Below are 26745 nucleotides of genomic sequence, written 5' to 3'. Positions count from 1 at the left end.
AAGGCTATCTGTAATTTCTTAGTCCCGTATTTGTTTTGTATATAGTCAATCCATTTTTTCCAGTCTCGTTTATATCTCTCATTTGAGTGGTCTTTAAGATATGCCGATATTTTAGCCATCTCGGCTAAGTTTGTAACTTTCAATGTCCATTCTTGAGTTGTAGGCAAGTCTTCCTTTTTCCAGTATTGCGCCACCAACAGTCTTGCTGCCGTTATTAAGTGCAGAACCAAATTAGTCTTTACTGCTGTAAATTCAGTACATATACCTAATAAAAATAACTGGTAAATGTTCCTGAAATACAGTACTGGTATTTTTCCCCCTACAAGACAATAAACATCTGTTGTTTGCCTTATTTTTAATATCTTACCCCTCCCCTGTTAGAAAGTAGCCTACTTTCTGAATTCAATTTACGTTCTCTAAGCAAATACTTAGATTTAATTGTTGGGATTCTGTGGGCTTTTGGACCTGCTGGGAGAGATACAGTATGTCCTTACATCCTCTGGTATAAGTTATCTGGCATAAGGTGTAAGTAATATTTTTCAGCTTTTTCATTTGCTGTTTTTGAAATGGATGCTTCTTCTTTATGTGCACATCTAAGCATGAAGCAGATTGAAGATGAAATCTCATTTAGCCTTGAATGTTGGTGAAAATAGCAAGCTAGAATTTTTCTGTCAACCAGATATATTTGGAAAACTCTAAAAAAAAAATTCCTTTATATTGCTTTGATGGCTTAGCTTTTGATAGAGCCACTGTATTTTTTTTTAGAAGAGCACTGAAAAATTGTCTCCCAAGATGGGAGGCAATTTTACTGAAAAATCTTGACTGGCTTGTTTGGAAAGGAGAATTTGTAGCATGATAGTATTTCTGTGCTCTACGTGGGGCAGCCCTTGAAGAGCATTCGGAGACTTCAGCTTGTCCAGAATGCAGCCGCGCGAGCGATCGTGGGTGTACCTCGGTTCACCCACGTAACACCTATCCTCCGCGAGCTGCACTGGCTGCCTATTGGTCTCCGGATACGCTTCAAGGTGCTAGTCGTCACTTATAAAGCCCTTCATGGTATCGGACCTGGGTACTTGAGAGACCGCCTGCTGCCAATCACCTCCCAAAGACCCATTAGATCCCACAGATTAGGCCTCCTCCGAATTCCATCCGCCAGCCAATGCCGACTGGCGACTACCTGGAGGAGAGCCTTCTCTGTGGCTGCTCCGACCCTCTGGAACGAGCTCCCCGTGGAGATTCGAACCCTTACCACCCTTCGGGCCTTCCGCAAAGCCCTTAAAACCTGGCTGTTCCGACAGGCCTGGGGCTAATGAGCTTTTGTCCCCCCTCAAATGGTATGGTTGTTGTGTGTTTTTAAATTGTGGTATTGTTTTGTTCGTCTTTTTTATTCCTTATTTGTACACACACACCCCCTGACTTGGGTTGTGAGCCGCCCTGAGTCCCCTTCGGGGAAAAGGGCGGCATAGAAATATAATAAATTCAATTCAAATTCAATTCTTCATGTACATACAAAGTGCAATTTGGAAACTAAATAGCTTTATTTCCCATATTCTTCCCCCCACCCCCACTATTAATAGTTAATTTTGTCCTAGGTGGCACTATTAACTTGTTCCTGCAGGGCACGCTCTATAATGATGCTCAAACAGCAGGGTGGCAATCCACTTCTATAAACTCCAGTGAATGCTGGAAGCACAATTGAGCACATGACTTAATGATCTATAAGTTGCATTGCCACTTTCCCTGTTGCATCAAGATGATTTAGGAAGGTCTATATAACTTGCATGTGCCAGCAGCTTGTATACCATACAAGATAAGTGGCATTCTGCTCACTTTCAGAGGAGCAAGTAGTGTCAAATGTCCCCTTTTAAGAAGGAACAATAAAAACAATCAGAGGCCAAGTATTATGTCATATTTGTCCACAATTAGTAATTTTACATTCTTATTAAATCCTTGAGTGACTCACTGTGAACCTGGGAAGAGCAGAAGCATGTCTTCATGTTAAATTGTGGCATAAGAACAAAAATTCCCTAATGATGGCCTTTTCTTGGTAGGTTATTCGCAGTACAGGTAGCAACGAAGCTACAATAATTTATTTACTGGTTAGAATCTTTGAATGAAGTATTAACATTCTCTTAATTTTCCCCCTCCAGAATTGATCAAGCAATGTGATTGTTATCTGAGTGACGACTTAGAGCTATCTCTTTGTAGTATTAAGGATATAATTTATATATAGAACAACTGCATAATATATGGAACATCCATAGAATATGCAAATATATGCAGAATTTTTCAGGACCCGGAAAGCAGGCCACACCTACAGAAGAGGTTCCAAATTTTTGAAACCCACCACTCTCTCTCTCTCACACACACACACAGACTCACACAGAGAGAGAAAGCGAAAGAAAGTAAGAAATAAATAAAGAAAAAAAGAAAAAAAGAAAGAAAAAGAGAGAGATGAAAGAAAAAAAGGAAAAAGGGACAGAGGGACAAAAGGAAGGAAGGAGAGAGAGAGAGAAAGAAAGAAAGAAAGAAAGAAAGAAAACACATGGCCAGCAAGCCACTCCCACCAGGTCACATGGCCGGCAAGCCACTCCCACAAAGGAGGCCACACCCACAGAGTAGGTTCAAAATTTTTTTGAAACCCACCACTGCCTCCCCCCAACGTTCCTCATACAGTAGAACCTCTGGTCACCTCTGACCACGACCAAATCGGGTTCCGATCAAAGTTAGGGAACAAATTATGGTTGTGGCTAGAGCTTCTACTATACTTTTCAGGGCCTTCCGCTGAAAATCCTGGGACTGATAATCTTTAGGTATCTGCGCAGCACAGATTGGGGAAAGCATGCTCCACGTGCTTCCTGGCTTTGTAAAATGGATCCTCCCTCTAAAAGTATTTGAAATGCCTCATTTATATTTGCAGCATTTATAGTTTTTCTTTCCTGAGGCGGATATTCCTTCTGCTGTTTTTTTTACTTTGATAATAATCTCTTGGGGTTGAGAAGGCTGGGTGTGACGCTTCAAGGCCATGTAGTGAATTTCATGACTGTGCAGAAATTTAAGCCCTGTTTCTTCAACCAGTACACCATGATGGCTTCAACTGAGTCAAACTCAGCTGCATGAGCAGCTGTTTCTAGGGATCAGTTCTGTTTGTGTCATCTGACTGCTTAATCATGCTTTGCCTGTCCAAGGAAAATCGGGATATAAGCAATAGTAGTTAGACTTATATACCGCTTCATAGGGCTTTCAGCCCTCTCTAAGCGGTTTACAGAGTCAGCATGTCGCCCCCAACAACAATTCGGGTCCTCATTTCACCCACCTCGGAAGGATGGAAGGCTGAGTCAACCCTGAGCCGGTGAGATTAGAACCGCTGAACTGCAGATAACAGTCAGCTGAAGTGGCCTGCAGTACTGAACTCTAACCACTGCGCCACCTCTTATAAGGATTCTTCTCTGCTTTTTTTTTTTTTTTTTGAGCTTGTTGGGGATCTAGCCAGTAGCAATAGTTAGCAATAGCAATAGTTCGACTTATATACCGCTTCATAGGGTTTTCAGCCCTCTCTAAGCGGCTTTACAGAGTCAGCATATTGCCCCCAACAACAATCCGGGTCCTCATTTTACCCACCTCGGAGGGATGGAAGGCTGAGTCAAACTTGAACCTGGTGGGATTTGAACAGCCGAACTGCTGAACTGCAGTCAGCCGAAGTAGCCTGCAGTGCTGCATTTAACCACTGCGCCACCTTGGCTCTTGTGATGTTTATAAGCTCTCCTGATTTTTCTAGGATATTTAATTCCTGAAGAACATGGAATTGGCCAATGAGAGGCTAAGAAAGGAGCTGGAGGAGGAGTTGAAACTTGGTACTGAACAGTTGTGCAGCCACGCGTGGTACCATGGTTCCCTGCCACGGAAGGTAAGGCGGCAAAAATCTGTTCCTTGGTTAGCTACTGTAGTTGTCGCCCGGAGCCCTTCGGGATTGGGCGGCCTATAAATTCATTCAATTCAATTCAATTGTCCTGCAGTCAGTGAAAAACAGTATAGCAGCAAAACATAATTATAGAGGCAAATTGAGACAAATCAACCCTTTCAAAAGAAGAAACCAAATTATCAGCTTTGGAGCATGGAAAGAAAAAAAAGAAAGCTAAGGATTTACATAAATATCCTTTTTTATACTGTGGCTCCTGGATGGTAACATTTATTGCATTTGTTTCAATTCTGTACTTAGAAATATCACTATTATTCCCATGGAAATTTCCATAAATTATTTTTTTTGCCTTTTATCAGTTTAGCCATAAATAATTTCATCACATTTTAGTGTAATTTAACCTTGCTGAAAGCTTATTGCTTAGCCATTTTTTACCCATTTCCATAACAAATATTTATTTCCAAGATTGCTCTGAATTTTCTCTGTATAAAAAGTAGTCTTAATGGTTTCTTGCTTTATTGACTATCTCTTTTTCTCTTTATGAATGTTATATAATATCTTTTTGTCAACCTTATTTTTTACAACATTCTTTTATATGTTTTTTTTTCCAATCACTGCCTTTTCCCACTTCATCATTCCATCAAGCATCTTTGATGGGAGTGGGGAAGACAAATTTCAGTAATCTGAAATGGATCCATGTAGTCTTGTAAATTGCAGAATTCTGCTAGAAGTGTCTGATTGAGTGATAGTGATGTAAATAATATCATAGTAATGATAGTACTTGTAGTGCCTTTGCTACACAATGAGGAACTGTTTTTAGTAAGATTGACATAACAATCTTGTTATCTGACTTTGGGCAAATTTGTTTTTAGGGAATGGCCGTTAAGAAGCTAATTTTCCCGTCCTTCATAGGACGGGTAGTTTTCAGAATGAAGTATCCAGGTAGAATTATTCTAAAGAAGGAATGAAGATTAGGCAGTTGTGATAGATGTAGTTTGTTCCCATGGCTACTAACACAATCAAATCTTTACTGTAGTCATAGACCAACATTTTGTACCCATGTGATATCGTTTGTTCTCACAGTTTAGTTTTCTCAGCAGTTATAGTTAACATTTAACCATAAAGAATTAACATACATCTCTTTCTATACGGAGGGGAAGAGAAGAAAGGCTCGAGGGAAAACAGCATTTGGATTAAGGATAGATGGGAAGGAAGGAAGGAAAGGATTAGATTTGATTCGTGACCCGACAAATGCGTGCACGAAAAAATCACGCCGACAAAATTGCAGCGAGAAAACCGCGACCTCGAAATCGTGGCCACAACAGCGCGCCGACAAAAGTGCAATTAGGGTTAAGGTAAGGGTTAGGGTTAGGGTTAGGGTTAGGGTTAGGGTTAGGGTTAGGGTTAGGGTTAGAGTTAGGTTCAGGGTTAGGGTTAGGGTTAGGGTTAGGGTTAGGGTTAGGTTCAGGGTTAGGGTTAGGGTTAGGGTTAGGTTCAGGGTTAGGGTTAGGGTTAGGTTCAGGGTTAGGGTTAGGGTTAGGGTTAGGGTTAGGTTCAGGGTTAGGGTTAGGGTTAGGTTCAGGGTTAGGGTTAGGTTCAGGGTTAGGGTTAGGGTTAGGGTTAGGTTCAGGGTTAGGGTTAGGGTTAGGGTTAGGGTTAGGTTCAGGGTTAGGGTTAGGTTCAGGGTTAGGGTTAGGGTTAGGGTTAGGGTTAGGTTCAGGGTTAGGGTTAGGGTTAGGGTTAGGGTTAGGTTCAGGGTTAGGTTTAGGGTTAGGGTTAGGGTTAGGGTTAGGTTTAGGTTTAGGGTTAGGGTTCTTACGTTTTCGCGTTGTTTGTTGAAGGCGTGCTTTTGTCGGTGCACTGTTGTCGTGCACGCATTTGTCGGTGAACCGATTTGATTAGGATAAAAAAATTTCTTTTTTCCAGTGTTCCTAGTGAAGGGGAAAACAATTGGAGTGGTTGCTTAGGAAGAGTGTTTTCGTTAAGGGAAACATGCTATTTTCTTTTTCTTAAAGTGCATACAATTTGTTCTCTGCATCATTAGACACCAAAACTATGCATGTTAACTCAACTGTTCGTTTGGGTTCTTGTGTAACATATAATAGTAGGACTTCCTTATTTAGAATTTTCTGTCATAGTGCCAAACAAGAAAGCAAAACATAGGAAGATTTCCTGGTTTATCCAGGGACGATAGACGCAATCATGAAAACATCTGTCAGCTTCTACCCATAAAAGGGTTATATATATTTCATCAACACAACATAATACTTCTATATCAGTGTTTCTCAACCTTGGCGACTTGAAGATGTCCGGACTTCCAACTCCCAGAATTCCCCAGCCAGCGAATGCTGGCTGGGGAATTCTGGGAGTTGAAGTCCGGACATCTTCAAGTTGCCAAGGTTGAGAAACACTGTTCTATATCAAGACTATCCCCCTCATTGAAGCCTAGCCTCTTGTGTGCCCCATCACTACTAGGCTTAGTTATAAGGTTTTTCTATCATAATATCATAACAACTTCCTCCTGAATGAAATCAGGAGGAAACAGGGATTTCCTGGATTTTGGAACCTGAAAAACAATGAGAACAATCATTTCCAGATAAAACAAGTGTGAAGGATCACTATAATCTGAAGAACAGCCCTTAGGATGCTGAACAGCTAGGTTTCCCAAGAAGCCAAGAACAGGATTGAGGTGTTGTCCAATACAATTCAGATCTTCCTAACACATAGGAGAGAATATTATTTTTCCAGGCTAGTTTTTTAAAAAATTCCTGTAGAAGCTTAGTATCCTGGGGTTCACAACAACAATAATAATGAAGAAGCTAAAGTGTTCTGGAACTTTAGAATTCAAGCAGACCAGGACCTTCCACATAATACCCCAGAATTTAACAATTGCCAATAAGAGAGACAAAAAGCTCTTGCATAAGAGTTTAGTTTAGTTTAGTTTTGGTTTATTTGTATGCCGCCCTTCTCCAGGAGGGACTCAGGGCGGCAAACAACTCAAAGGGGAAAGGGAACATAAACAACAGTACACATAATTAAAATACACGAAAATCACACAGCCATACCAGTCGAGAGGGGAGGGGAACTCATCAACCCCAGGCCTGCCGGCACAGCCAGGTTTTGACGGCTTTTCGGAAGGCCTGGAGAGAGGTGAGGGTCCGGATCTCCGCGGGGAGTTCATTCCAAAGGGCCGGAGCTGCCACAGAGAAGGCCCTCCCCCGGGTAGTAGCCAGATGGCATTGGCTGGTGGATGGAACCCGGAGGAGGCCGACCCTGTGTGATCTAATGGGTCTTTGGGAGGTAATTGGCAGCAGGCGGTCTCTCAAGTACCCAGGTCCAATGCCATGAAGGGCTTTATAAGTAATAACTAGCACCTTGAAGCGTATCCGGAGACCGATCGGTAGCCAGTGCAGCTCGCGGAGGATAGGTGTAACGTGGGTGTACCGAGGTGCACCCACAATCGCTCGCGCGGCTGCGTTCTGGACGAGTTGAAGTCTCCGAATACACTTCAAAGGCTTCAAAGAGTTGCAGTACTTGGAGGCAGAAGAATAGAAGAGAAAGAATGAAGAAAATCACAACATACAAATACCTACAAATAGAGGCAGAATGACTTTGGCAGAAAAAATTCCCAAAGATGGTACGGATACTACTTGGGAACGATCCAGCAAATGGGCAAAATGCCAAATCCAGTCTATAAACACCTGGCAGGCTGTGACCAACCATAAATAATAGGCGGTAATAGTAATAGGCACCTTGGATGCAATTCCAAAACATCTGGAGTATCGCTTGAATATCAATAGCATTGACAAAATCGTCCTCAGTCAATTGCAAATGGCAGCTTTACTTGAACAGCTTACATTCTGATGATGATGCTTTTTTAATATTTAACGGCAACATTTGCCCATCCAAGTCCCTGAGAAATTTGCCTATCCAGGTCCTTGAGAAAAACTCAAATCAAAATGCCAAATCTCATCTAAACACCTGGTTGACTGTCAGCCATAATAGCACCAAACCTATCAAAGGTTCCTTCAAGGAACACTCTGAGTTTATATCCGCTTGGCTCAACGAGTCTGAGGATTTCTCAAATTCAGGATAGGGCAGAGTTTGTCCACTTTTACTTGTACTGAAGAAAGCATCTTCATTAAACTAGCTGTTCTTATCATAGCAACAGAAGTTGCTCCTGACCTGGAAGGGAGAATAAAATACCTGTCAGAAGTTCTGTGACGTGGCACGACAAAACCGCGGTCCACTAAAGCGTGCCCGATTAAAGCGCGTCGCTGACGTCATCAGCAGCGCGACAACAACGACCGCGGAGAAAAAAGGGTGCTTTAAAAAGTGCTTTTAAAGCAAGCCGATTCATGTAAAGGTAAGGGTTAGATTTAGGGTTAGGGTTAGGGTTAGGGTTAGGTTAAGGGTTAGGGTTAGGTTTAGGGTTACGTTAAGCGTTAGGGTTAGGTTTAGGGTTAGGTTAAGGGTTAGGTTTAGGGTTAGGTTAAGGGTTAGGTTTAGGGTTAGGTTTGGGGGGTTAGGTTTAGTTTTACGCGTTAATTTTAGCTTTACCGCTCACAGTGTGCTTTTTTCGTCTCGCTGTGATGACGTCAGGTACGCGGTTTCGTCGAGCGCGCTTTAGACGACCGCGGTTTTGTGGTGGAACCGTTCTGTGATGGGTCAGGGCAATGCTCACTGGTTCTCTGTAACCTTTAAGTGGCTCCTTGTCTTGTTCGTGTATTTTAACCATTCTGAGATTGTTGCAATACTCTGTTTTGTTGGACCTCTCCTTAAACAAAGACAGACCTTCCTCCTCTGCCTCTCTTTCTCTCTCTCTCTCTCTCTCAGGAGGCGGAATCCATGCTGCAGAACGATGGGGAGTTCTTGATCCGCGATTCACGCTCTAGCCTGAGTGATTACGTCTTGTCTTGCCACTGGGGAGGACAGGCGCTGCACTTCAAGATTATCCGCGTGGTGCTCCGCCCCCGAAAGGGCTATTCTCGCACCCTTTTCCAATTTGAAGAGGAGCAGTTTGACAACGTGCCTGCCCTGGTACGCTTTTATGTGGGCAACCGGAAGGTCATCTCGGATGTTTCGGGAGCTGTGGTGTCTCGGCCAGTCAACAGGAGTGTACCGCTTCGCTGTCTGAAGGAGCGTTTCAGTGACACTGGCCAGCCTCTTGGCCCACCGAAGGAGGAAGAAGCACCTCTTCGGCGGTTCAGCTTTCGTTCTGCCACGGCTGGAGAACAAATACGAGACGGAAACTTGCTGCGGTGGGGGAACCTTGTTCCATGGTGAAACTGATGTTGATGTTTAATGAATTTATAGGCCGCCCAATCCCGAAGGACTCCGGGCGGCTTACAACAATACATTTTAAAATAGAAAAGTTAAAAAACACAGAAACATAGATTAAAAAAGAAAGCCACAACATACACCCAGTCTAATCGGGGCTTTGCCGGCAGGCCTGGGGGTGATGTTCCCTCCCCTCTCGACATGTATGGTTGTGCGACTGTTGTTTACTTTTATTATTTGTATTTTGTCTTTTTATGTTCCCCTTTTTTTCCCCCTTGAATTGTTCGCCGCCCTGAGTCCTCCCGGAGAAGGGCGGCATACAAATAATAAAATTCCATTCCATTCCATGAGGTCAACAGCCCGGGGCCTGCTGGAATAACTGTTGGATGGGTTGTTGTTGGTGGTCTTGCTCATATTTCTGGTGCAGGATCTTTATCACAGTCTATGCCTCAAAAACGTGGAAAGCCTTACCAGTGAGAGAATGTCTGGTGGTCTGATTATGGACCCGAATGTCAATGAGTTTTTCTGGAAGCTTTTTTTTTTTTTAATGAGAATTTTGAAAAACAAACTTTTACAAATATTTACTTGATCTCTAATGTGTTTGAGTAAATTATCCTCGACTTGCGTAAAACCGATTTTTGGGATCTATTTTCCATCTGGCCTGTACCTGCCCTTACTGAAACCATGTTTGAATTACCTTTTCCTCTTTTAATACATCCAAGGGTCTTACCTTTATAAGGTAAGAAGCTGTCTGTAAGTAATTGCATCCTGTTTTTGTACTATGTTCATATTCAGTTTCAGTTTTAGTTTATTTGTATGCCGCCCTTCTCCAGGGGGGACTCAGGGCGGCAAACAACTCAATATTTTCTATTGCGTGTCTAGGAATTGCCCACATGGGGAGTTTTTCTGGAAGTTTTTGAGAAATGCAGTTTGTGGGGGAAGAATGGATCACTTAGTTCTGTATTTCGTTTTTTTCCCCCTCTCTCAGAACAAAAGATCGAAGTGGGAGTGATCCAAGTAGTCTAGATCAGCTGGGCCAGAGACCTTCATTGCATGGTGCCCAATCAGACAGCAACCTATTGACTGGTGGGTATATAGAAGACTCCATATGGGCAGGTTGGCAATGAAGTAACTTTGCTCTACACATGGTGAAAGGAATATTGTTCCTCTACTGCTTTTATCTGCAATGTAATACAATACAATACGATATGATACGATATCAATGCCAAAACCATACCAATTTAACATATTTTCCCCAAGTCCCCTAAATGGAAGGAGAAATTCTTCAGATTTCTAGGTTTAGGAAAAAGAGCCAAGGTGGCGCAGTGGTTAGGGTGCAGTACTGCAGCCACTTCAGCTGACTGCTAGTTCTGCAGCTCGGCGGTTCTAATCTCACCGGCTCAGGGTTGACTCAGCCTTCCATCCTTCCGAGGTGGGTGAAATGATGACCTGGATTGTTGGGGACGATATGCTGACTCTGTAAACTGCTTAGAGGGCTGAAAGCCCTATGAAGCGGTATATAAGTCTAACTGCTATTGCTATTGCTATCTATCTATCATCTATCTATCTATCTATCTATCTATCTATCTATCTATCTATCTATCATCTATCTATTTATCTATCTATCATCTAATCTATCCATCCACCATCCATCCATCCATCCATCCATCCATCCATCCATCCATCCATCCATCCATCCATCCATCCATATCTCTTATTTATCTATCTATCTAGAGCCGAGGTGGCGCAGTGGTTAGGGTGCAGCACTGTAGGCCACTTCAGCTGACTGTTAGCTACAGTTCAGCGGTTCAAATCTCACCGGCTCAAGGTTGACTCAGCCTTCCATCCTTCCCAAGTGGGTGAAATGAGGACCCAGACTGTGGGGGGCCCCGATATGCTGACTCTGTAATAGCAATATAGCAGTAGACTTATATACCGCTTCATAGGCCTTTCAGGCCTCTCTAAGCGGTTTACAGAGAGTCAGCATATTGCCCCCAACAATCTGGGTCCTCATTTTACCCACCTCGGAAGGATGGAAGGCTGAGTCAACCCTGAGCCGGTGAGATTTGAACCGCTGAACTGCTGATCTAGCAGTAGCCTGCAGTGCTGCATTTAACCACTGCGCCACCTTGGCTGTAAACCGCTTAGAGAGGGCTGAAAGCCCTATGAAGCGGTATATAACTGCTATTGCTATCTTGTTTTTAATACTGAAATTCCCAGCATCTGATTTCATAGAAATTCAATATATTAAACATATTCAGGCAGTTGTACATTTGTGGAAGGGAATATTTACGCGCCAATCAAAAGGAATGATCAAATTCTAGCCCAACTTCACCCAAACCATTCTTTCTTCTGCCCACAGGAAGCCCAGAAACATCACCTGGAGACCAGGACCGGACTCAACCCGCTCCTTTGTCTCCTGCCTTTCGCACAGGCAGTGACCCTGTCCTACGGCCAAGTGCCTCGCCATCTCATCTGCTGGAAGGTTTCGGACTGAGCGGTTCAGAAGGGCGTCTTCATTCCAAGGCTCCCCCGAAGCCTCTGAGGGTCCCTTCCATGCTGATGAGTGACTACTGTGAGCTGGTTCCGAAGGTCCCCCAGGAGCCCCGAAGCCACGTGGAGCGCCTGCAGACTGAAGAGAGATGGCGTGGCCGGGCTCGCATTACAGAGACTGCCTTCGGGTTCCTGGACTCCGTTGAGGCTCCTTTCCCTTCTCCCCAGTCGGAGGAGGCAGGCGTGGAACCAGGGTTTGAGCGCCCACTGCTAGAGACCCCTTCCTCCTTCCAGCCTCAGGACTTTAACTCGTTGCTTTTGGCCCCTAACAACAAGCCCTTGGACCCCGGCACGCTCAAGCACCTCAAGGACATTTTTGCTACTCATGATTGCCACACAACAGCCCTTCATATTTTAAAGACGGATTGCCAGGTGAGGGCCACAGAAGACAATTATTTAACCGCCTATAATATTATTTTAGTGACCTTCGGTTACCTCCTTTAATGCGCGGGTTGCATTCATTCACATTTAACCGATGGATTTGGTTTTGTACAATTGTATTTTGACCCGAGCCAGGACTTGAACTCTGGTCTCAGCCATCTGATCTGTTTGACTGTTATGACAAGAGATTCCCTTTCTCATGTTAGAGAACTAACTCTAAGGCATTTCGGTTAGGAGTTCTGAGCATCAGATAAGTGTCTGAGGCAACCTAGGCACTTTTGTTAAGTGAATTTGGAGGTTCACCGACAAAAGGGCGAACAACAAAACCGCGCCCGACTAAACCATGTCGCTGACGTCATCAACAGGGCGACAACAGCGCGGAGACAGAAGCACGCTGTAAACCCTAAATCTAAACTTAACCCCTAACCCTAAACCTAATCCTAAAGCTAACCCTAAAGCTAACCCTAAACCTAACCCTTAACCTAACCCTAACCCTAACCCTTAACCTAACCCTAAACCTAACCCTAACCCTTAACCTAAACCTAAACCTAACCCTAAACCTAACCCTAAGCCTAACCCTTAACCTAACCCTAACCTTAAACCTAACCCTAAGCCTAACCCTTAACCTAACCCTAACCCTAAACCTAGCCCTTAACCTAACCCTAAACCTAACCTTTAACCTAGCCCTTAACCTAACCCTAACCCTAACCCTAACCCTAAACCTAACCCTAAACCTAACCCTTACCTTAAGTTAAATCGGCTTTCTTTCGACGCACTATTTAAAGCGTCCTTCTTTCTCCGCACTGGCTGTTGTCGCCGCGTTGATGACGTCAGCGACACGGTTTAGTCGGGCGCGGTTTTGTCGTTCGCCCTTTTGTCGGGTCACGGAATTTGGACTACTTCCATCTCCTAATTTTATGAACGCTCATGGGCTGATGTGGAAGAGTCAAGGGGCCCCTTTCCCATTTTCCAGGAGAAAAATGCTCCCCGGGGGCCACAGAGGACTTGCATAGGCTTCTGGCAGACTAATTGGACCTGCGGCTTTTCCGAGGGAGCACAAACAGCCTACAACTGGCAAGAGTTGTTTTGCGGTTCCTATAAGCCAAGATACAAACTCTGCTTTGCTAAGAAACACTTAACGTCACTCTTATTCCAGAAATCACTTCTTCCCCACATTGAGTGGGGATTCTCAAAGCATCTTTGTGCTTTCTTCATCCTGGTTGGCAAAATGAAAGGGGTGGTAATTTGTAGGCTGGAATACAAGCAGCCCAGTGGTGGCTTTCAAAATTTTTTGGAACCTACTCTGTGGGTGTGGCCTCCTTTGTGGGAGTGGCTTGCCGGCCATGTGACCTGGTGGGAGTGGCTTGCCGGCCATGTGTTCTCTCTCTCTCTCTCTCCCCCCTTCCTTTTAATTTAATTTAATTTAATTTAATAATTTAATTAATTTAATTTAATTATTTAATTTAATTTAAATTAGATTTATAGGCCGCCCAATCCTGGAGGACTCCGGGCGGCTTACCCAGAACAAAAGAAAACAAACAAAATAAAATAAAAATAAAAAATTTAAAATGTTTTAATTTTGTCTCTCTGTCCCTTTTTTCTTTTTTTCTTTCAGCTCTCTCTCACTCTTTTTCTTTCTTTCTTTCTTTCTTTCTTTCTTTCTTTCTTTCTTTCTCTTTCTTTCTTTCTTTCTTCCTTTCTTTCGCTTTCTCTCTCTCTCTGTGTCTGTCTGTCTCTGTGTGTGGCAGTGGTGGGTTTCAAAATTTTTGGGAACCTCTTCTGTAGGTGTGGCCTGCTTTCCGGGTCCACTGGTGGAACCTCTTCTAACCGGTTCGGTTGATTTGACGAACCGGTTCTACCGAATAGGTGCGAACTGGTAGGAACCCACCTCTGGAGCAGCCCGAATAAAAGGATAGTAGAATTGGAGGGGAACCTGGAGGGCTTTTAGTCCAACCCACCATACTAAATAATAATGTTGGTGCAAGCAATCCTTAAGAGCTAAGATGAGATCTACCTTTTAAAAAAATACCAGTTGGCTGAGCAGAAAGTTTTTAATCCATAGCTTCACTCTAGCCTCTTCAGCACCTTTTATTTATTCGTAATTTGTGTTTAGTTCTTCTAGATTCAGTTAGAAAAGTAAACCTGATCTAAAACCGGGAACCACTCAGGAAAAGATTTGAAAAGAAGTCATCGGAGTACATTTAATTGAAATTTTAATGGGGATGATGATGGGAACAGTAGTGTGTAGGAGCATAGCCACCAAGTCCTGGCTGTTCCAGCAGGCTGGGGGGGGGGGAGCTGAGAAGCATCTACCTCCACGGAAATTGTGAATGTTGGTTTTGTTTTTAATATGTTGTCTTTGTCTCGTTTCCCCCCTTTCCCTTGTCTTTTGTGAGCCACCCGGAGTCCTCCGGGAGTGGGCGGCATACAAGACAAATAAATAAACAAACAAACAAACAAACAAATAAATAAATAAATAGAAGCAGTGAAAACAAATTCCTTTTCTACTTAAAAAAAGAAAAAGGTTGCTTGTATTGTGTTAGCCTTGTTTCTTTTTTTTTGAGCATTGAAATAAGAATTGGGTTACAGATCATTCCAGTTTGGAATAGTTAAAAGTAATTTCCTCAAATGTCGTCCCTCCCTCCACAACTCCCCCCCCCCCAGGCAATCATCTGCCTGGCTCTGACATGTTGGAAAGAATATGATGGGGATTTGGGGATTTTTATCTCAGCTGACCCTCCGAGCCCTTTGGCTCTGCAGCTAAAATGACTTGCTGTAGAAAGTATAATTGATTTAGCCCACCAGAAAAATTCCCCTCGGGGGGGGGGATGAAATGGAGATGATAGAAGAAACAACTGTTGGCTTAAATGCTAACCTCTTGTAAAATACATCATATTTCTTCTACAGGCGTTGAGGATCATTGGAGTATCTAAAGAGCAGCAGAAGGCCATGGGGGTGAGCTCGGGCCTGGAGCTTATAACCCTGCCTCAAGGGCATCAGTTTCGGAAGGACTTGCTGGAAAGGTACCGACTGAAGTTCTGTGGTGGCTGGCAGGCGCCAGAGAAGGAAGTTGTGAAATGGTGTATACGTATCTGTGGGTGTTCTCCAGAATGTGCTTGTTTGTCTCTCGAGGATGTATTATAGGTGCCAGTTCACTACTACTGATGGAGTAAAGAGTAAGAGCCGAGGTGGCGCAGTGGTTAGGGTGCAGTACTGCAGGCCAATTCAGCTGACTGTTATCTGCAGTTCAGCGGTTCTAATCTCACCGGCTCAAGGTTGACTCAGCCTTCCATCCTTCCGAGGTGGGTGAAATGAGGACCCGGACTGTGGGGGCGATATGCTGACTCTGTAAACCGCTTAGAGAGGGCTGAAAGCCCTATGAAGCGGTATGTAAGTCGAACTGCTATTGCTATCTATCTATCTATCTATCTATCTATCTATCTATCTATCTATCTATCTATCTATCTATCTATCATCTATCTATCTATCCATTCTATCTCTCTCTCTCTCTCTCTCTCTATCTATCTATCTATATCTATCTATCTATCTCTCCCTCCCTCCCTCCCTCCATCCATCCATCCATCTATCATCTATCATCTATCTATCTATCTATCTATCTATCTATCTATCTATCTATCTATCATCCATCTATCATCTATCATCTATCTATCTGGGTGAAATGAGGACCCAGATTTTGGGGGCAATATGCTGATTCTGTAAACTGCTTAGAGAGGGCTGAAAGCCCTAGGAAGCGGTATATAAGTCAAACTGCTATTGCTATTGCTAAAAGCCCTCAACTTATGACCACAATTGAGGCCAGGATTTCCCTTGCTAAGTCAATTGGTTCTTAAGTGAGTCATGCCCGATTTTACAACTTTTTTTTTGGTAGGCTATTAAGTGAATTAAGTTGTTAAGTGAATTATGGGATTGTTTCAAGTTTAATAGAATTTGTATGCTGCCCACTCCCATTGGGACTCTGGGCGGCTCACAAGCAAGATAAAAAAGACATTTGAAAAATTTAAGAAAAGATACAATTATTAAAATAATACACCATCCATTCAGTCTAAGTGGGGCTGGATATTAATCAACAGCCCAGGCCTGCCGGAACAGCCAGGTCTTGGTTGCTTTCCGGAAGGCCGGGAGAGTCGGAAGGGTCCGGATTTCTGCAGGTAGATCATTCCACAGGGCTGGTGCCGCTACAGAGAAGGCCCTGCCTCGGGGGGGCCGCCAGCCGGCATTGACCGGTCGACGGCACCCGAAGGAGGCCCAACCTGTGCGATCTTATTGGTCGTTGGGAGGTGAATGGCTGGAGGCGGTTTCTCAGGTAGCCAGGTCCTAAACCACGTAGGGCTTTAAAAGTAACGACTAGCGATTGTTACGTGATTCCACTTCCTGCATTGACTTTGCTTGTTAGAAGCTGGTTGGGAAGGTAGGAAATGGTGATCACGTAACCCCAGGATGCTGCAACTATAAACATATGTTAATTGCCTACTGCCTGAATTTTGATCCTGCGACTGGAGATGTTGCAGTAGTTTTAAGTGCAGCAAGTACCAGTTTTAAGTCACTTTTCTCAGGGTCCTTCTGATTTTGAATGGTCAGTAAACAGATGATTGTAAGTTGAGGACTTACCTGTAATTTAATTATTGCTTACTGTTAAGTGTTTCCATTTTATTTTAATTAATCTACTTGCTGTCACTGCTTTTAATTTTTCTGTTACAACTATTTGCAAACACGCTGTGAATCTTCTGAAGATTTAATGGTATAGAAATCATTTTTTTTTTTAATTTAGAAAGTAAAAAATTTAAAATGAATTAAAAACAACAGACTTTCTGGGAGGGCAGAGCATAAAATCCTGAAGACAAAGGTTCAGTCATTCTCAGGAGGCCACTTCATAGTTGACTGCTGACTCTGCTTCCCCTCCCCTCTGGCCACATTCCCTGCATAGTATCTACATCAGCCTGCAGCTGGCGAATAAAAACCCTTTTAGACAAAAGCAAAAGGAGGGAGATGCACATGGGCCACTCCCTGGCCTGCAGGTGCTCAGTAGTGGATCATTGTGGTGATGAAACCTAGCTAGTCCTTCCAAGGCCCAATTTGAGAAGACATTTGCTGGAATTATGAGTGCTTGATAAACGGCTTTCCCCAATCAAATCTATTTAACACTGTATACAAAGAAAGGCCCAACTAGGGCATTATTCTGCAGCAGAACATCTCCGGGGTCTGCACCGTGGACCGAGGGAAGGAAGCAGGGGTGGGTTTCAACCGGTTCGCGGCAGTCCCCGCGAACCGGTTGGTCGGCGAACCCGGAAGTAAGTAACTTCCGGGAACGGCGAAGGGCCCACCCTCCCGCCCGCATTCCTTACCCGGTTTTGACGAGTTCTGCGCTTCCACGCATGCGCAGGACGCATACAGTGCCTGCGCGATCCTCCAGGAGCAGCTGGAGCATCGCACAGACGCTAGTATGCATGCGTGCGCTGTGCGTGTGCACGAGGACGCCGCCGGCCCCGTTCCAACCGAACCGGTTGGAACGGGGCGAGAAACCCACCCCTGGAAGGAAGATATTCCTGCAGCTCAGATGAACATGGAAAAGTTGATCTGGGCCACTTCCTGGCTTCTGGTCTGCCAGTAGAGCAGCAAGTCAGAATCCTGTTAATTGCTTTTGAGTGAGACTCTTCCCAGATGGCAGTGACAAAATGTGCCGGAAGGTATTTGAGAGTTGCAACAGCACCAGCATTTCTTGTGCTTTCTCTTTCCCATCCTCAGGCACCATCTCATAGCTCTGGGCATTGCTGTGGACATCCTGGGCTGTACAGGGTCAGCGGCTGAACGGGCTGCCACCCTCCACAAGGTCATCCAGCTAGCCGTGGAGCTGTGGAGGCCAGTTGGGGACCTCTTTGCCCTCTCGGCAGTGATGAAAGCTCTTCAGCTGCCACAGGTGAGGGGGTGACGGTGGGCTTGGGTGGGAGGAGAGCCAAAGATCAAGGCTAGCCTTGTGCTCCTAAGATGGGTTCACCGACAAAAGGGCGAACGACAAAAGCGCGCCCGACTAAACCGCGGTGACAAAACCGCGAGTTCTAAAGCGTGCCGGCAAATGAGCGCTGAAGCGCGGCGACAACAGCGCGCTGTAAACCTAACCCTAACCCTAACCTTAACACTAAACCTAACCCTTACCTTAAATCGCGCTTCTGTCGTCGCGCTGTTGTCGCTGCGTTGATGACGTTGCGTTGATGACGTCACGGTTTTTAACGCCACGGTTTTGTCGGCGCGGTTTTGTCGTGCGCGCATTTGCCGGGACACGCCTAAGATGCACCACCCAGAGAAGATGGAAAAGTATGGTTTGAGTTCAGATACTTGATCGGAAACAGCTCACCTAACAAAGCTAGCTCTGGTTTCAGTCCACATGTTGCTGTTGGAACGAAGGATGGAATGCATTTAATCTACCGAAATGTAAATATTTACTGTATATACATCCCCGTCTCTTTCTTTATTAAAGTAGAGCTTAAGTACCTGGCCAAGCCATTCGTCCCACTCTGAACTGCAGAGGCTGCGCGGGCAGCTCTGTTTATGCTTCTTTCCCGTTTTGTGAATCTGCAGATCGCCCGGCTGGAGCAAACATGGAGGCATCTGCGCCAGAGCCACACCGCCAGCGCCATCGTGTATGAGAAGGAGCTTAAGCCTCTCTTGGGAAATCTGAACAGGGCTGAAGGTAGGGCCTTGCACTCATGCGCCGCTCAGGAGCCAGCAACCTTTAGAAACAGCCCATTGTGCACCGGGGACACAATTTTACTTGCATCTGAGATGGAGCAACCGTTTGGGAAGTCAAGTTTAGATTTCAACTGCTCCGTGGTGTATATATCACCATGCAGAAATCATCTGGGGAGTTTCCACGTAATATTGGAAACATGTAATATCGGAAACTCCTTCAGACAGCAAACAGTTTCATGAGCTAAATATATTAAGTATTCATGGAACCCCTTTTAAAATAGCTGTATCCCTATTTGCACTCATTTGAAGTTGCCAATTACCTCCCACAGACCCATTAGATCTCACAGGGTTGGCCTCCTCCGGGTGCCATCCACCAGCCAATGCCACCTTGCTATTACCCGGGGGAGGGCCTTCTCTGTGGCAGCTCCGGCCCTCTGGAATGAACTCCCCGCAGGGATTCGGACTCTCTCCAGGCCTTCCGAAAAGCCATCAAAACTTGGCTTTGCCGGCAGGCCTGGGGGTGATGAGTTCCCTCCCCTCTCGACATGTATGGTTGTGTGACTGTTGTCTACTTTTATTATTTGTATTTTGTTTTTTATGTTCCCCTTTTTTCCCCCTTGAATTGTTTGCCGCCCTGAGTCCTCCCAGAGAAGGGCGGCATACAAATAATAAAATTCTATTCTATTCTATTCTATAGCCCTAAAACGCAACTTAGGGAGGATTTATTTTATTATTTTATTTTATTAATTTATGTGCTGCTTACCTTGACTCTGGGCAGTTTGAGTTCTTGTTGAGAGTTCTTGGGGAGTATTTTAATTGCTGCAAAAATGGGAAGTTGGAATAGTTCTAGTGTATCTGGACGGTCATATATACTTATTCCAGAGTGGGCAGATTGCTGTTTTAAGGGAAATAACGTTGGCACTGTTTATATATTCCTATTAAGTGAAATTCCTTCTTACCAAGGTGCAAAGAGTGGTATTTTCCATAGAGTCAAAGATTTGGAAGAGACAGTGGAATCCAAGCAATCCTTAAGAGTAGAATTTACTTGAATACCTCTCATCGATAATTATCTAGCTGCTGTTTGAAGACCTCTGCAGTGAAGGAGAACTTACCACTTCATGTGACAGTTCTTCTGGCTGACAGCTGGGAGAGTCGGGACATTCTTCCCGATGTCTGCCCTGAATTTCCTTCCTTTCTGTTTAAATCTCGCGGCCATTTGATCGGGGTGCATTCATGTAATGGAGCAGCGTTTGAAAGGCTGCCCATCGTGAGTTGATGGTACATGAATGCACTCCTCTGAGCAGGACTGTTTTCCAAACTTTCTGTCCATAATCTAATAAGCAGCCAAAGGTTGGTGATTTCCCTATCAGTCAGACTTCTAAACAAATACAGGAAGAACCTTTGGAAAACGTCCAAGCCACTCAGGTCTCCTTTGGTGAGATGGGTAGCTACGGTATGTAAATTTGATTATTAATAATAAAAAATATGCCTTAAACTGAATTAAAATCACACTTTCTCAGCTTACAGGCTTTCCCCTAAAATGTTTACAGATAGTTTTCATTTGGGGATCACAATTGACGCTGATAACTCAGTTGTTAACCAAAATGGCTGCTAAGTGAAACAAAAACTGTGTTTGATTTTACTTCACCCTTCCTTTAGCAATAGCAATAGCAGATCGACTTATATACCGCTTCATAGGGCTTTCAGCCCTCTCTAAGCGGTTTACAGAGTCAGCATATTGCCCCCACAGTCTGGGTCCTCATTTCACCCACCTCGGAAGGATGGAAGGCTGAGTCAACCTTGAGCCGGTGAGCTTAGCAATAGCAATAGCAATAGCAGTTAGACTTATATACCGCTTCATAGGGCTTTCAGCCCTCTCTAAGCAGTTCACAGAGTCAGCATATCACCCCCAACAACAATCCAGGTCCTCATTTCACCCACCTCGGAAGGATGGAAGGCTGAGTCAACCTTTGAGCCGGTGAGATTTGAACCGCCGAACTGCAGATAACTGTCAGCTGAAGTGGCCTCCAGTACTGCACACTAACCACTGCGCCACCTCGGCTCTAACACACTTTACACACTGCAAAGGTCATACGTGCGAGGGTTGATTGCAAAGCCAGTTTGGTCTAGTGGTCAAGGCGTCAGGCTAGAAAGCGGGAGATTGTAAGTTCAAGTCCTGGCCCAGCCCTGAAAGCCAGCTGGGTGTCTTTGGGCCAGTCACTTTCTCTCAGCCCAACCAACCTGACAGGGCTGTTGTTGTGGGGGAACAATAGGAGGAAGCAACATTTGTTGCTTGGAGTTATTTGTAATAATAATAATAATAAATGCAAGATACATTACTGCTGCAATTGTGAAGAGTTGTTAAATAAGGACTACCCGTAATTCTGTCTGTGATCTAAAAGGCTTATTATTGTCTGTGGCCTGCAGGGAATTCTGCCTTCTCCCCAAAGGAGGTCGCCGTTCCTCATATCCTGCCACTTCTCAGCCTCATGGAAGGAGAGCAACTGTGGGATGACAACGAGGAGACGTGTGAGGTCCTCCTGCGGACGCTGGAAGCAGCTCGCTTTGTTGCCACCAACACTGGTGCTTATGGCCTCAGGGCCGAGGCCAGACTTCAAGGTGGGGGCTGCTCTTGGCTGTCATAGCTGGCCTTTATCTATGCACCTTGGTTGTTCAGATTGTTCAGCTCAGATTGGCTCGTGAGCATCCAGGTGTCCTCTTGCGTGGAATACAGGTGCATGAATAGCAGCCCGGAAGAAAGCTGTCAGTCGTGGTGGACTGCACTGGAATAGGCAGGTTCTAAGCCAGTGTTTCTCAACACTTCAACTCCGTCAAGTCCGGACATCTTCAAGTTGCCAAGGTTGAGAAACACTGTTCTAAGCCATTCCTAGCTCACTGAGAGTTTGGGCTATCCTCTCAGTCCTATCTATCTTGCAATAGCAATAGCAGTTAGACTTATATACCGCTTCATAGGGCTTTCAGCCCTCTCTAAGCGGTTCACAGAGTCAGCATATCGCCCCCACAGTCTGGGTCCTCATTTCACCCACCTCGGAAGGATGGAAGGCTGAGTCAACCCTGAGCTGGTGAGATTTGAACTGCCGAACTGCAGTCAGCTGAAGTAGCCTGCAGTACTGCACCCTAACCACTGCGCCACCTCGGCTCTTCAAAGTAAAATAACTTCAGTTAAAGTCAAATGACTTACTTTAGAGATTAGGAATATGGTACCCACAGATGCCATGCCACCAGATACCTCATTTTTTTAATAATAAAGCAACTGCAATAATTAAAATCAACCAGCTCACAAGATCCCAATCAAGAGTTGGAGGATGTATTGCTATTGCTATTGAGCCGGTGAGATTTGAACAGGCGAACTGCAGAACTGCAGTCAGCTGAAGTAGCCTGCAGTGCTGCACTCTAACCACTGCGCCACCTCTTCTCTCTCTCTCTCTCTCTCTCTCTCTCTCTCTCTCCTCTCTCTCTCTCTCTCTCTCACTCTCACTCTCACTCTCACTCACTCTCACTCTCTCTCTCTCACCTCGGCTTGGAAGGTTGTTGGGAGAAAATGAGGAGGAGCCCGCTGCATTCTGACTTGAGCTGCTAAATAAAAGTTTGGGATAAGTTTCTAACCCATGAAAACTCCACCCATCTGAACTTTATAGCTATTTTGGTGATGGAAATATGATCCAGCAATGGTTTATTAACAGCTAGTCTTGGCTGGCCTGTGTAGCTTTAAAAGCAGCCGTGATTTTAGGCAAGCGCGACTTGTACCAGCTGGATTTCTTCTGCACTACGAAGATGTCTTGTCAAAATGTCTGTTTTAATTCTACCCTGCTCCTACCACACTGAGTAGGTTGGTGATTAGCCAGTGGTGGGTGCCTCACAGGAAGTTCTGCCCCTTAAAACATTGCAAAGAACTTTGGCTGGGAACTCCGTGGATGATATCCAGTGGGACTGCCTTACGCACACTCTTATTTTCCCAGCTTTGCTGCCAAAGTTGCAAATTCCACTGTGGTTTTAAGAAAGTAAAATGCTCGGCATGCTGTATGCGTTAATGATTTATTAGCAATAGCAGTTAGACTTATATAGCGCTTCATAGGGCTTTCAGCCCTCTCTAAGCGGTTTACAGAGTCAGCATATCGCCCCCACAGTCTGGGTCCTCATTTCACCCACCTCGGAAGGATGGAAGGCTGAGTCAACCTTGAGCCGGTGAGATTTGAACCGCCGAACTGCAGATAGCAGTCAGCTGAAGTGGCCTGCAGTACTGCACCCTAACCACTGCGCCACCTCGGCTATTAGAAGTGTGTAGCAGTCAGATCCAAAGTGGGCATTCTTACTGTGCCGACTTGGCTGCTCCATAAAGGACACAAGCCTTTTCCTGGGTTTGTAGGATAGTGACGTGGCTCAGAAAAATGCTTGGCTGGTTTCCGGCGGTGACACAGTCACATCCTGTCACACCTCCTTAACTTGGACGTGTTTTCTTGAGCCTGAACAGCTGCAGCACCAATGCCAAAAAGGTGTGGCAGGCGGTGCTCATTCCAGAAGGGAAGCATTTTTGCTTAGTTCATATCTGAATACTACACGCCTTTCTGAGTCACTTTTCAATCTTCGCTAAGCGAAACGAGTAGCTCAAGCTTTCTAAGAGTAAATTATGGCAGACCCGCGACATAGCAAGCCACAAACTAGGTTGGCCAGATGTCAACTTTTAAAAAGCCAAAATCTCAAAATGAGAACATACATCCTCCAACTCTTGATTGGAATCTCGTGAGCTGGTTGATTTTAATTATTGCAGTTGCTTTATTATTAAAAAAAAATGAGGTATCTGGTGGCATGGCATCTCTGGGTACCATATTCCTAATCTCTAAAGTAACTCATTTTATTTTAACTGAAGTTATTTTACTTTGAAGAGCCGAGGTGGCGCAGTGGTTAAATGCAGCACTGCAGGCTACTTCAGATGACTGCTAGCTGCAGTTCGGCGGTTCAAATCTCACCGGCTCAAGGTTGACTCAGCCTTCCATCCTTCCGAGGTGGGTGAAATGAGGACCCGGATTGTTGGGGGCAATATGCTGACTCTGTAAACCGCCTAGAGAGGGCTGAAAGCCCTATGAAGCGGTATATAAGTCTAACTGCTATTGCTATTGCTAATCTCACCGGCTCAAGGTTGACTCAGCCTTCCATCCTTCCGAGGTGGGTGAAATGAGGATCCAGACTGTGAGGGCGATATGCTGACTCTGTAAACCACTTAGAGAGGGCTGAAAGCCCTATGAAGCGGTATATAAGTCTAACTGCTATTGCTATTGCTAATCTCACCGGCTCAAGGTTGACTCAGCCTTCCATCCTTCCGAGGTGGGTGAAATGAGGACCCAGACTGTGGGGGGGATATGCTGACTCTGTAAACCGCCTAGAGAGGGCTGAAAGCCCTATGAAGCGGTATATAAGTCTAACTGCTATTGCTACTGCTATTATTTTATAGCTTATCTTGGTGTTTAAACCCAGCCTTGGTGTGAGTGTCATTGTATTATTCTGGAGTAAATAATTCTGTTATACAGATAGTTCTCCAGTTACGACCGGTCACTTAATAACCGAAGTTACAAGGGCCCTGAAAAGTTAAATTTATAGTTTCTCCTCGAAGTTACAACTTCCCCACCACCTCCAAAGTCATGTGGCCACATTTCAGGTGCTTGGCAATTGGCCCGCTTAAGTGTATAAAACTGAATTTGGACTTGCAACCCCTGATTCACATGGGTCTTTGTGACCCATTTAATGACTGTCATAAAATCGAGTCCAGCCATGTGGTGACTTGACTTATAACCACCACAGCCTAAGACCAAAATTCCGGGCTCAGTTGTCACAAAACAACTGTACCTACATTGGTTATATTAATCCTTTTTGTTCTGGCCTTCTCTTACTGGAGGTTCAGTCTTATTCTGAATCTGGTATGTGTAGCTTAGAACAGGGGTCTCCAACCTTGGCAACTTTAAGACTTGTGGACTTCAACTCCCAGAATTCCTCAGCCAGCAAAGCTGGCTGAGGAATTCTGGGAGCTGAAGTCCACAGGTCTTAAAGTTGCCAAGGTTGGAGACCATTGATATACCATCAAGGTTGGAGACCATTGATAAACCATCAAGCCAGCTGGCTGAGGAATTCTGGGAGCTGAAGTCCACAAGTCTTAAAGTTGCCAAGGTTGGAGACCATTGATATACCATCAAGGTTGGAGACCATTGATAAACCATCAAGCCAGCTGGCTGAGGAATTCTGGGAGCTGAAGTCCACAGGTCTAAAAGTTGCCAAGATTGGAGACCATTGATATACCATCAAGGTTGGAGACCATTGATAAACCATCAAGCCAGCTGGCTGAGGAATTCTGGGAGCTGAAGTCCACAAGTCTTAAAGTTGCCAAGGTTTGGAGACCCCTGGCTTAGCAGATCCCTTTCCCACTAGCAGATGACACATCATAAGAAGACAGTTAGCTAATAATAGGATGGGCCCTTTGCGTGGTACTGATTTGAGGCCACGGATTCAGCTCATGTTTTCCTTTTTACATCCTTTCCTCCACCCAGGATTCCAGAGTACTCCAGAACTCCTGGAAGTATTTCAGACCGAGTTCTCCCTTCGGTTATTCTGGGGCTGTAAAGGAGCGCAGGCAGAACGGCGTGAACGACACAAGAAATTTGAACGGATCTTGACTGTGCTTTCTCAGAAACTAGAGTGAACTCATGGGAGAAGTATTCCTCCCTTCCCCCTCGGCCAGGCCAGCTGGAATGCAAGGCAACGGGGTGGCAGAGATGATGAGTAAGAGGAGGATCACTCAGTGCCAGAATGAGATGTTGACCGGCATGAAACTTCCAAGGAATGAATGAGCAGGAGGAACTCCTCCGGGGTAGGCATTCCTTCTAGATCAACAGGGCCAGGGCTGTGGGAAGAAGAAATCTGGAAGCATTTTTAACCTATGCAAAGGAGCCAGCCTGCAATAAAGAAAGTAGCGGATTGTTTTTAATTGATATGTGCTATGAAAATAACTTTGCTCTCTGCCTATTCTTGCCCGATTTAGAAATTTCACAGCATTGGTTTAACAGACCCCCAAACCAGAAAATCACAGCTTCCAGGATGCGGCCGCGCGAGTGATCGTGGGCGCACCACGGTTCGCCCACATAACACCGATCCTCCGTGAGCTGCACTGGCTACCTGTTGGTCTCCGGGTGCACTTCAAGGTCTTACTCACCACCTATAAAGCGCTCCATGGTAGTGGATCTGGGTACTTGAGAGACCGCCTTCTGCCAATTACCTCCCTGCGTCCCATCAGATCGCATAGAGTTGGCCTCCTCCGTATTCCATCCGCCAGTCAGTGCCGACTGGCGACTACTCGGAGGAGAGCCTTCTCTGTTGCGGCTCCGACACTATGGAACAATCTCCCCGTGGAGATTCGTACCCTCACCACCGTCCAGGCCTTCCGTACAGCCCTCAAGAACTGGCTAACCCGTCAGGCCTGGGGATAATCTTATTTTGCCCCTCCCGAATGCTGAGTGAATGTTGAGTTTTATAGTTTAATTTACTTTGTGCACATTTCTTTTTTTTGTATTGTCCTACACTCCCCTTCCTTTTTTGATTGTAAGCCGCCCTGAGTCCCCTCAGGGAAAAGGGCGGCCTATAAATAAACTACACAACACAACACAACAGGATTGTTATCTGCACCCAAAAGTTTAAATCCATTCATATCCAAGTTAGACGGGTTCCAAGAATCCCTCCTGAATAGAAAAGCATCCTTCCTCAGTTGGAATATTTTTTCCTGTTTTTATATAGTTATGATTCCGTTATGCAGGGCTGAATTCTGCAGTTAATATTTTCCCCTTTTTTATTAAAGTATGAGTTTATTACATGGAAAGAAACTTGCACTGGTCTTTCCAGAATTT

The 26745-nt window shown here is 44.9% G+C and overlaps 2 protein-coding genes across 3 annotated transcripts in view; both read left to right on the top strand.

The window, feature by feature from the left end:
* Positions 1-25832, top strand: part of LOC106554267 (breast cancer anti-estrogen resistance protein 3 homolog) — a 34903-nt gene extending 9071 nt beyond the window's left edge. For both annotated transcript variants that reach the window (XM_087711006.1, XM_087711007.1), the window contains exons 2-10: positions 3779-3907; positions 8756-9180; positions 10188-10285; positions 11562-12124; positions 15041-15156; positions 17897-18068; positions 18728-18839; positions 21266-21457; positions 25396-25832. In XM_087711006.1, coding sequence (XP_087567132.1) covers positions 3800-3907; positions 8756-9180; positions 10188-10285; positions 11562-12124; positions 15041-15156; positions 17897-18068; positions 18728-18839; positions 21266-21457; positions 25396-25547 — 1938 coding nt within the window. In that variant the 5' untranslated portion in view covers positions 3779-3799 and the 3' untranslated portion in view covers positions 25548-25832. The remainder of the gene's footprint in view (positions 1-3778; positions 3908-8755; positions 9181-10187; positions 10286-11561; positions 12125-15040; positions 15157-17896; positions 18069-18727; positions 18840-21265; positions 21458-25395) is intronic.
* FARSA (phenylalanyl-tRNA synthetase subunit alpha) overlaps positions 1-26745 on the top strand; it is a 350543-nt gene that overhangs the window by 316295 nt on the left and 7503 nt on the right. The window lies entirely within an intron of this gene.

This window comes from Thamnophis sirtalis, unplaced genomic scaffold (genome assembly GCF_051295495.1).
Source record: "Thamnophis sirtalis isolate CommonGarterSnake01/CBP01778 unplaced genomic scaffold, rThaSir2_p1.2 scaffold_3, whole genome shotgun sequence".
Taxonomy (NCBI): Eukaryota; Metazoa; Chordata; class Lepidosauria; order Squamata; family Natricidae; genus Thamnophis; species Thamnophis sirtalis.
This window is presented reverse-complemented; position numbering and strand designations above follow the sequence as displayed.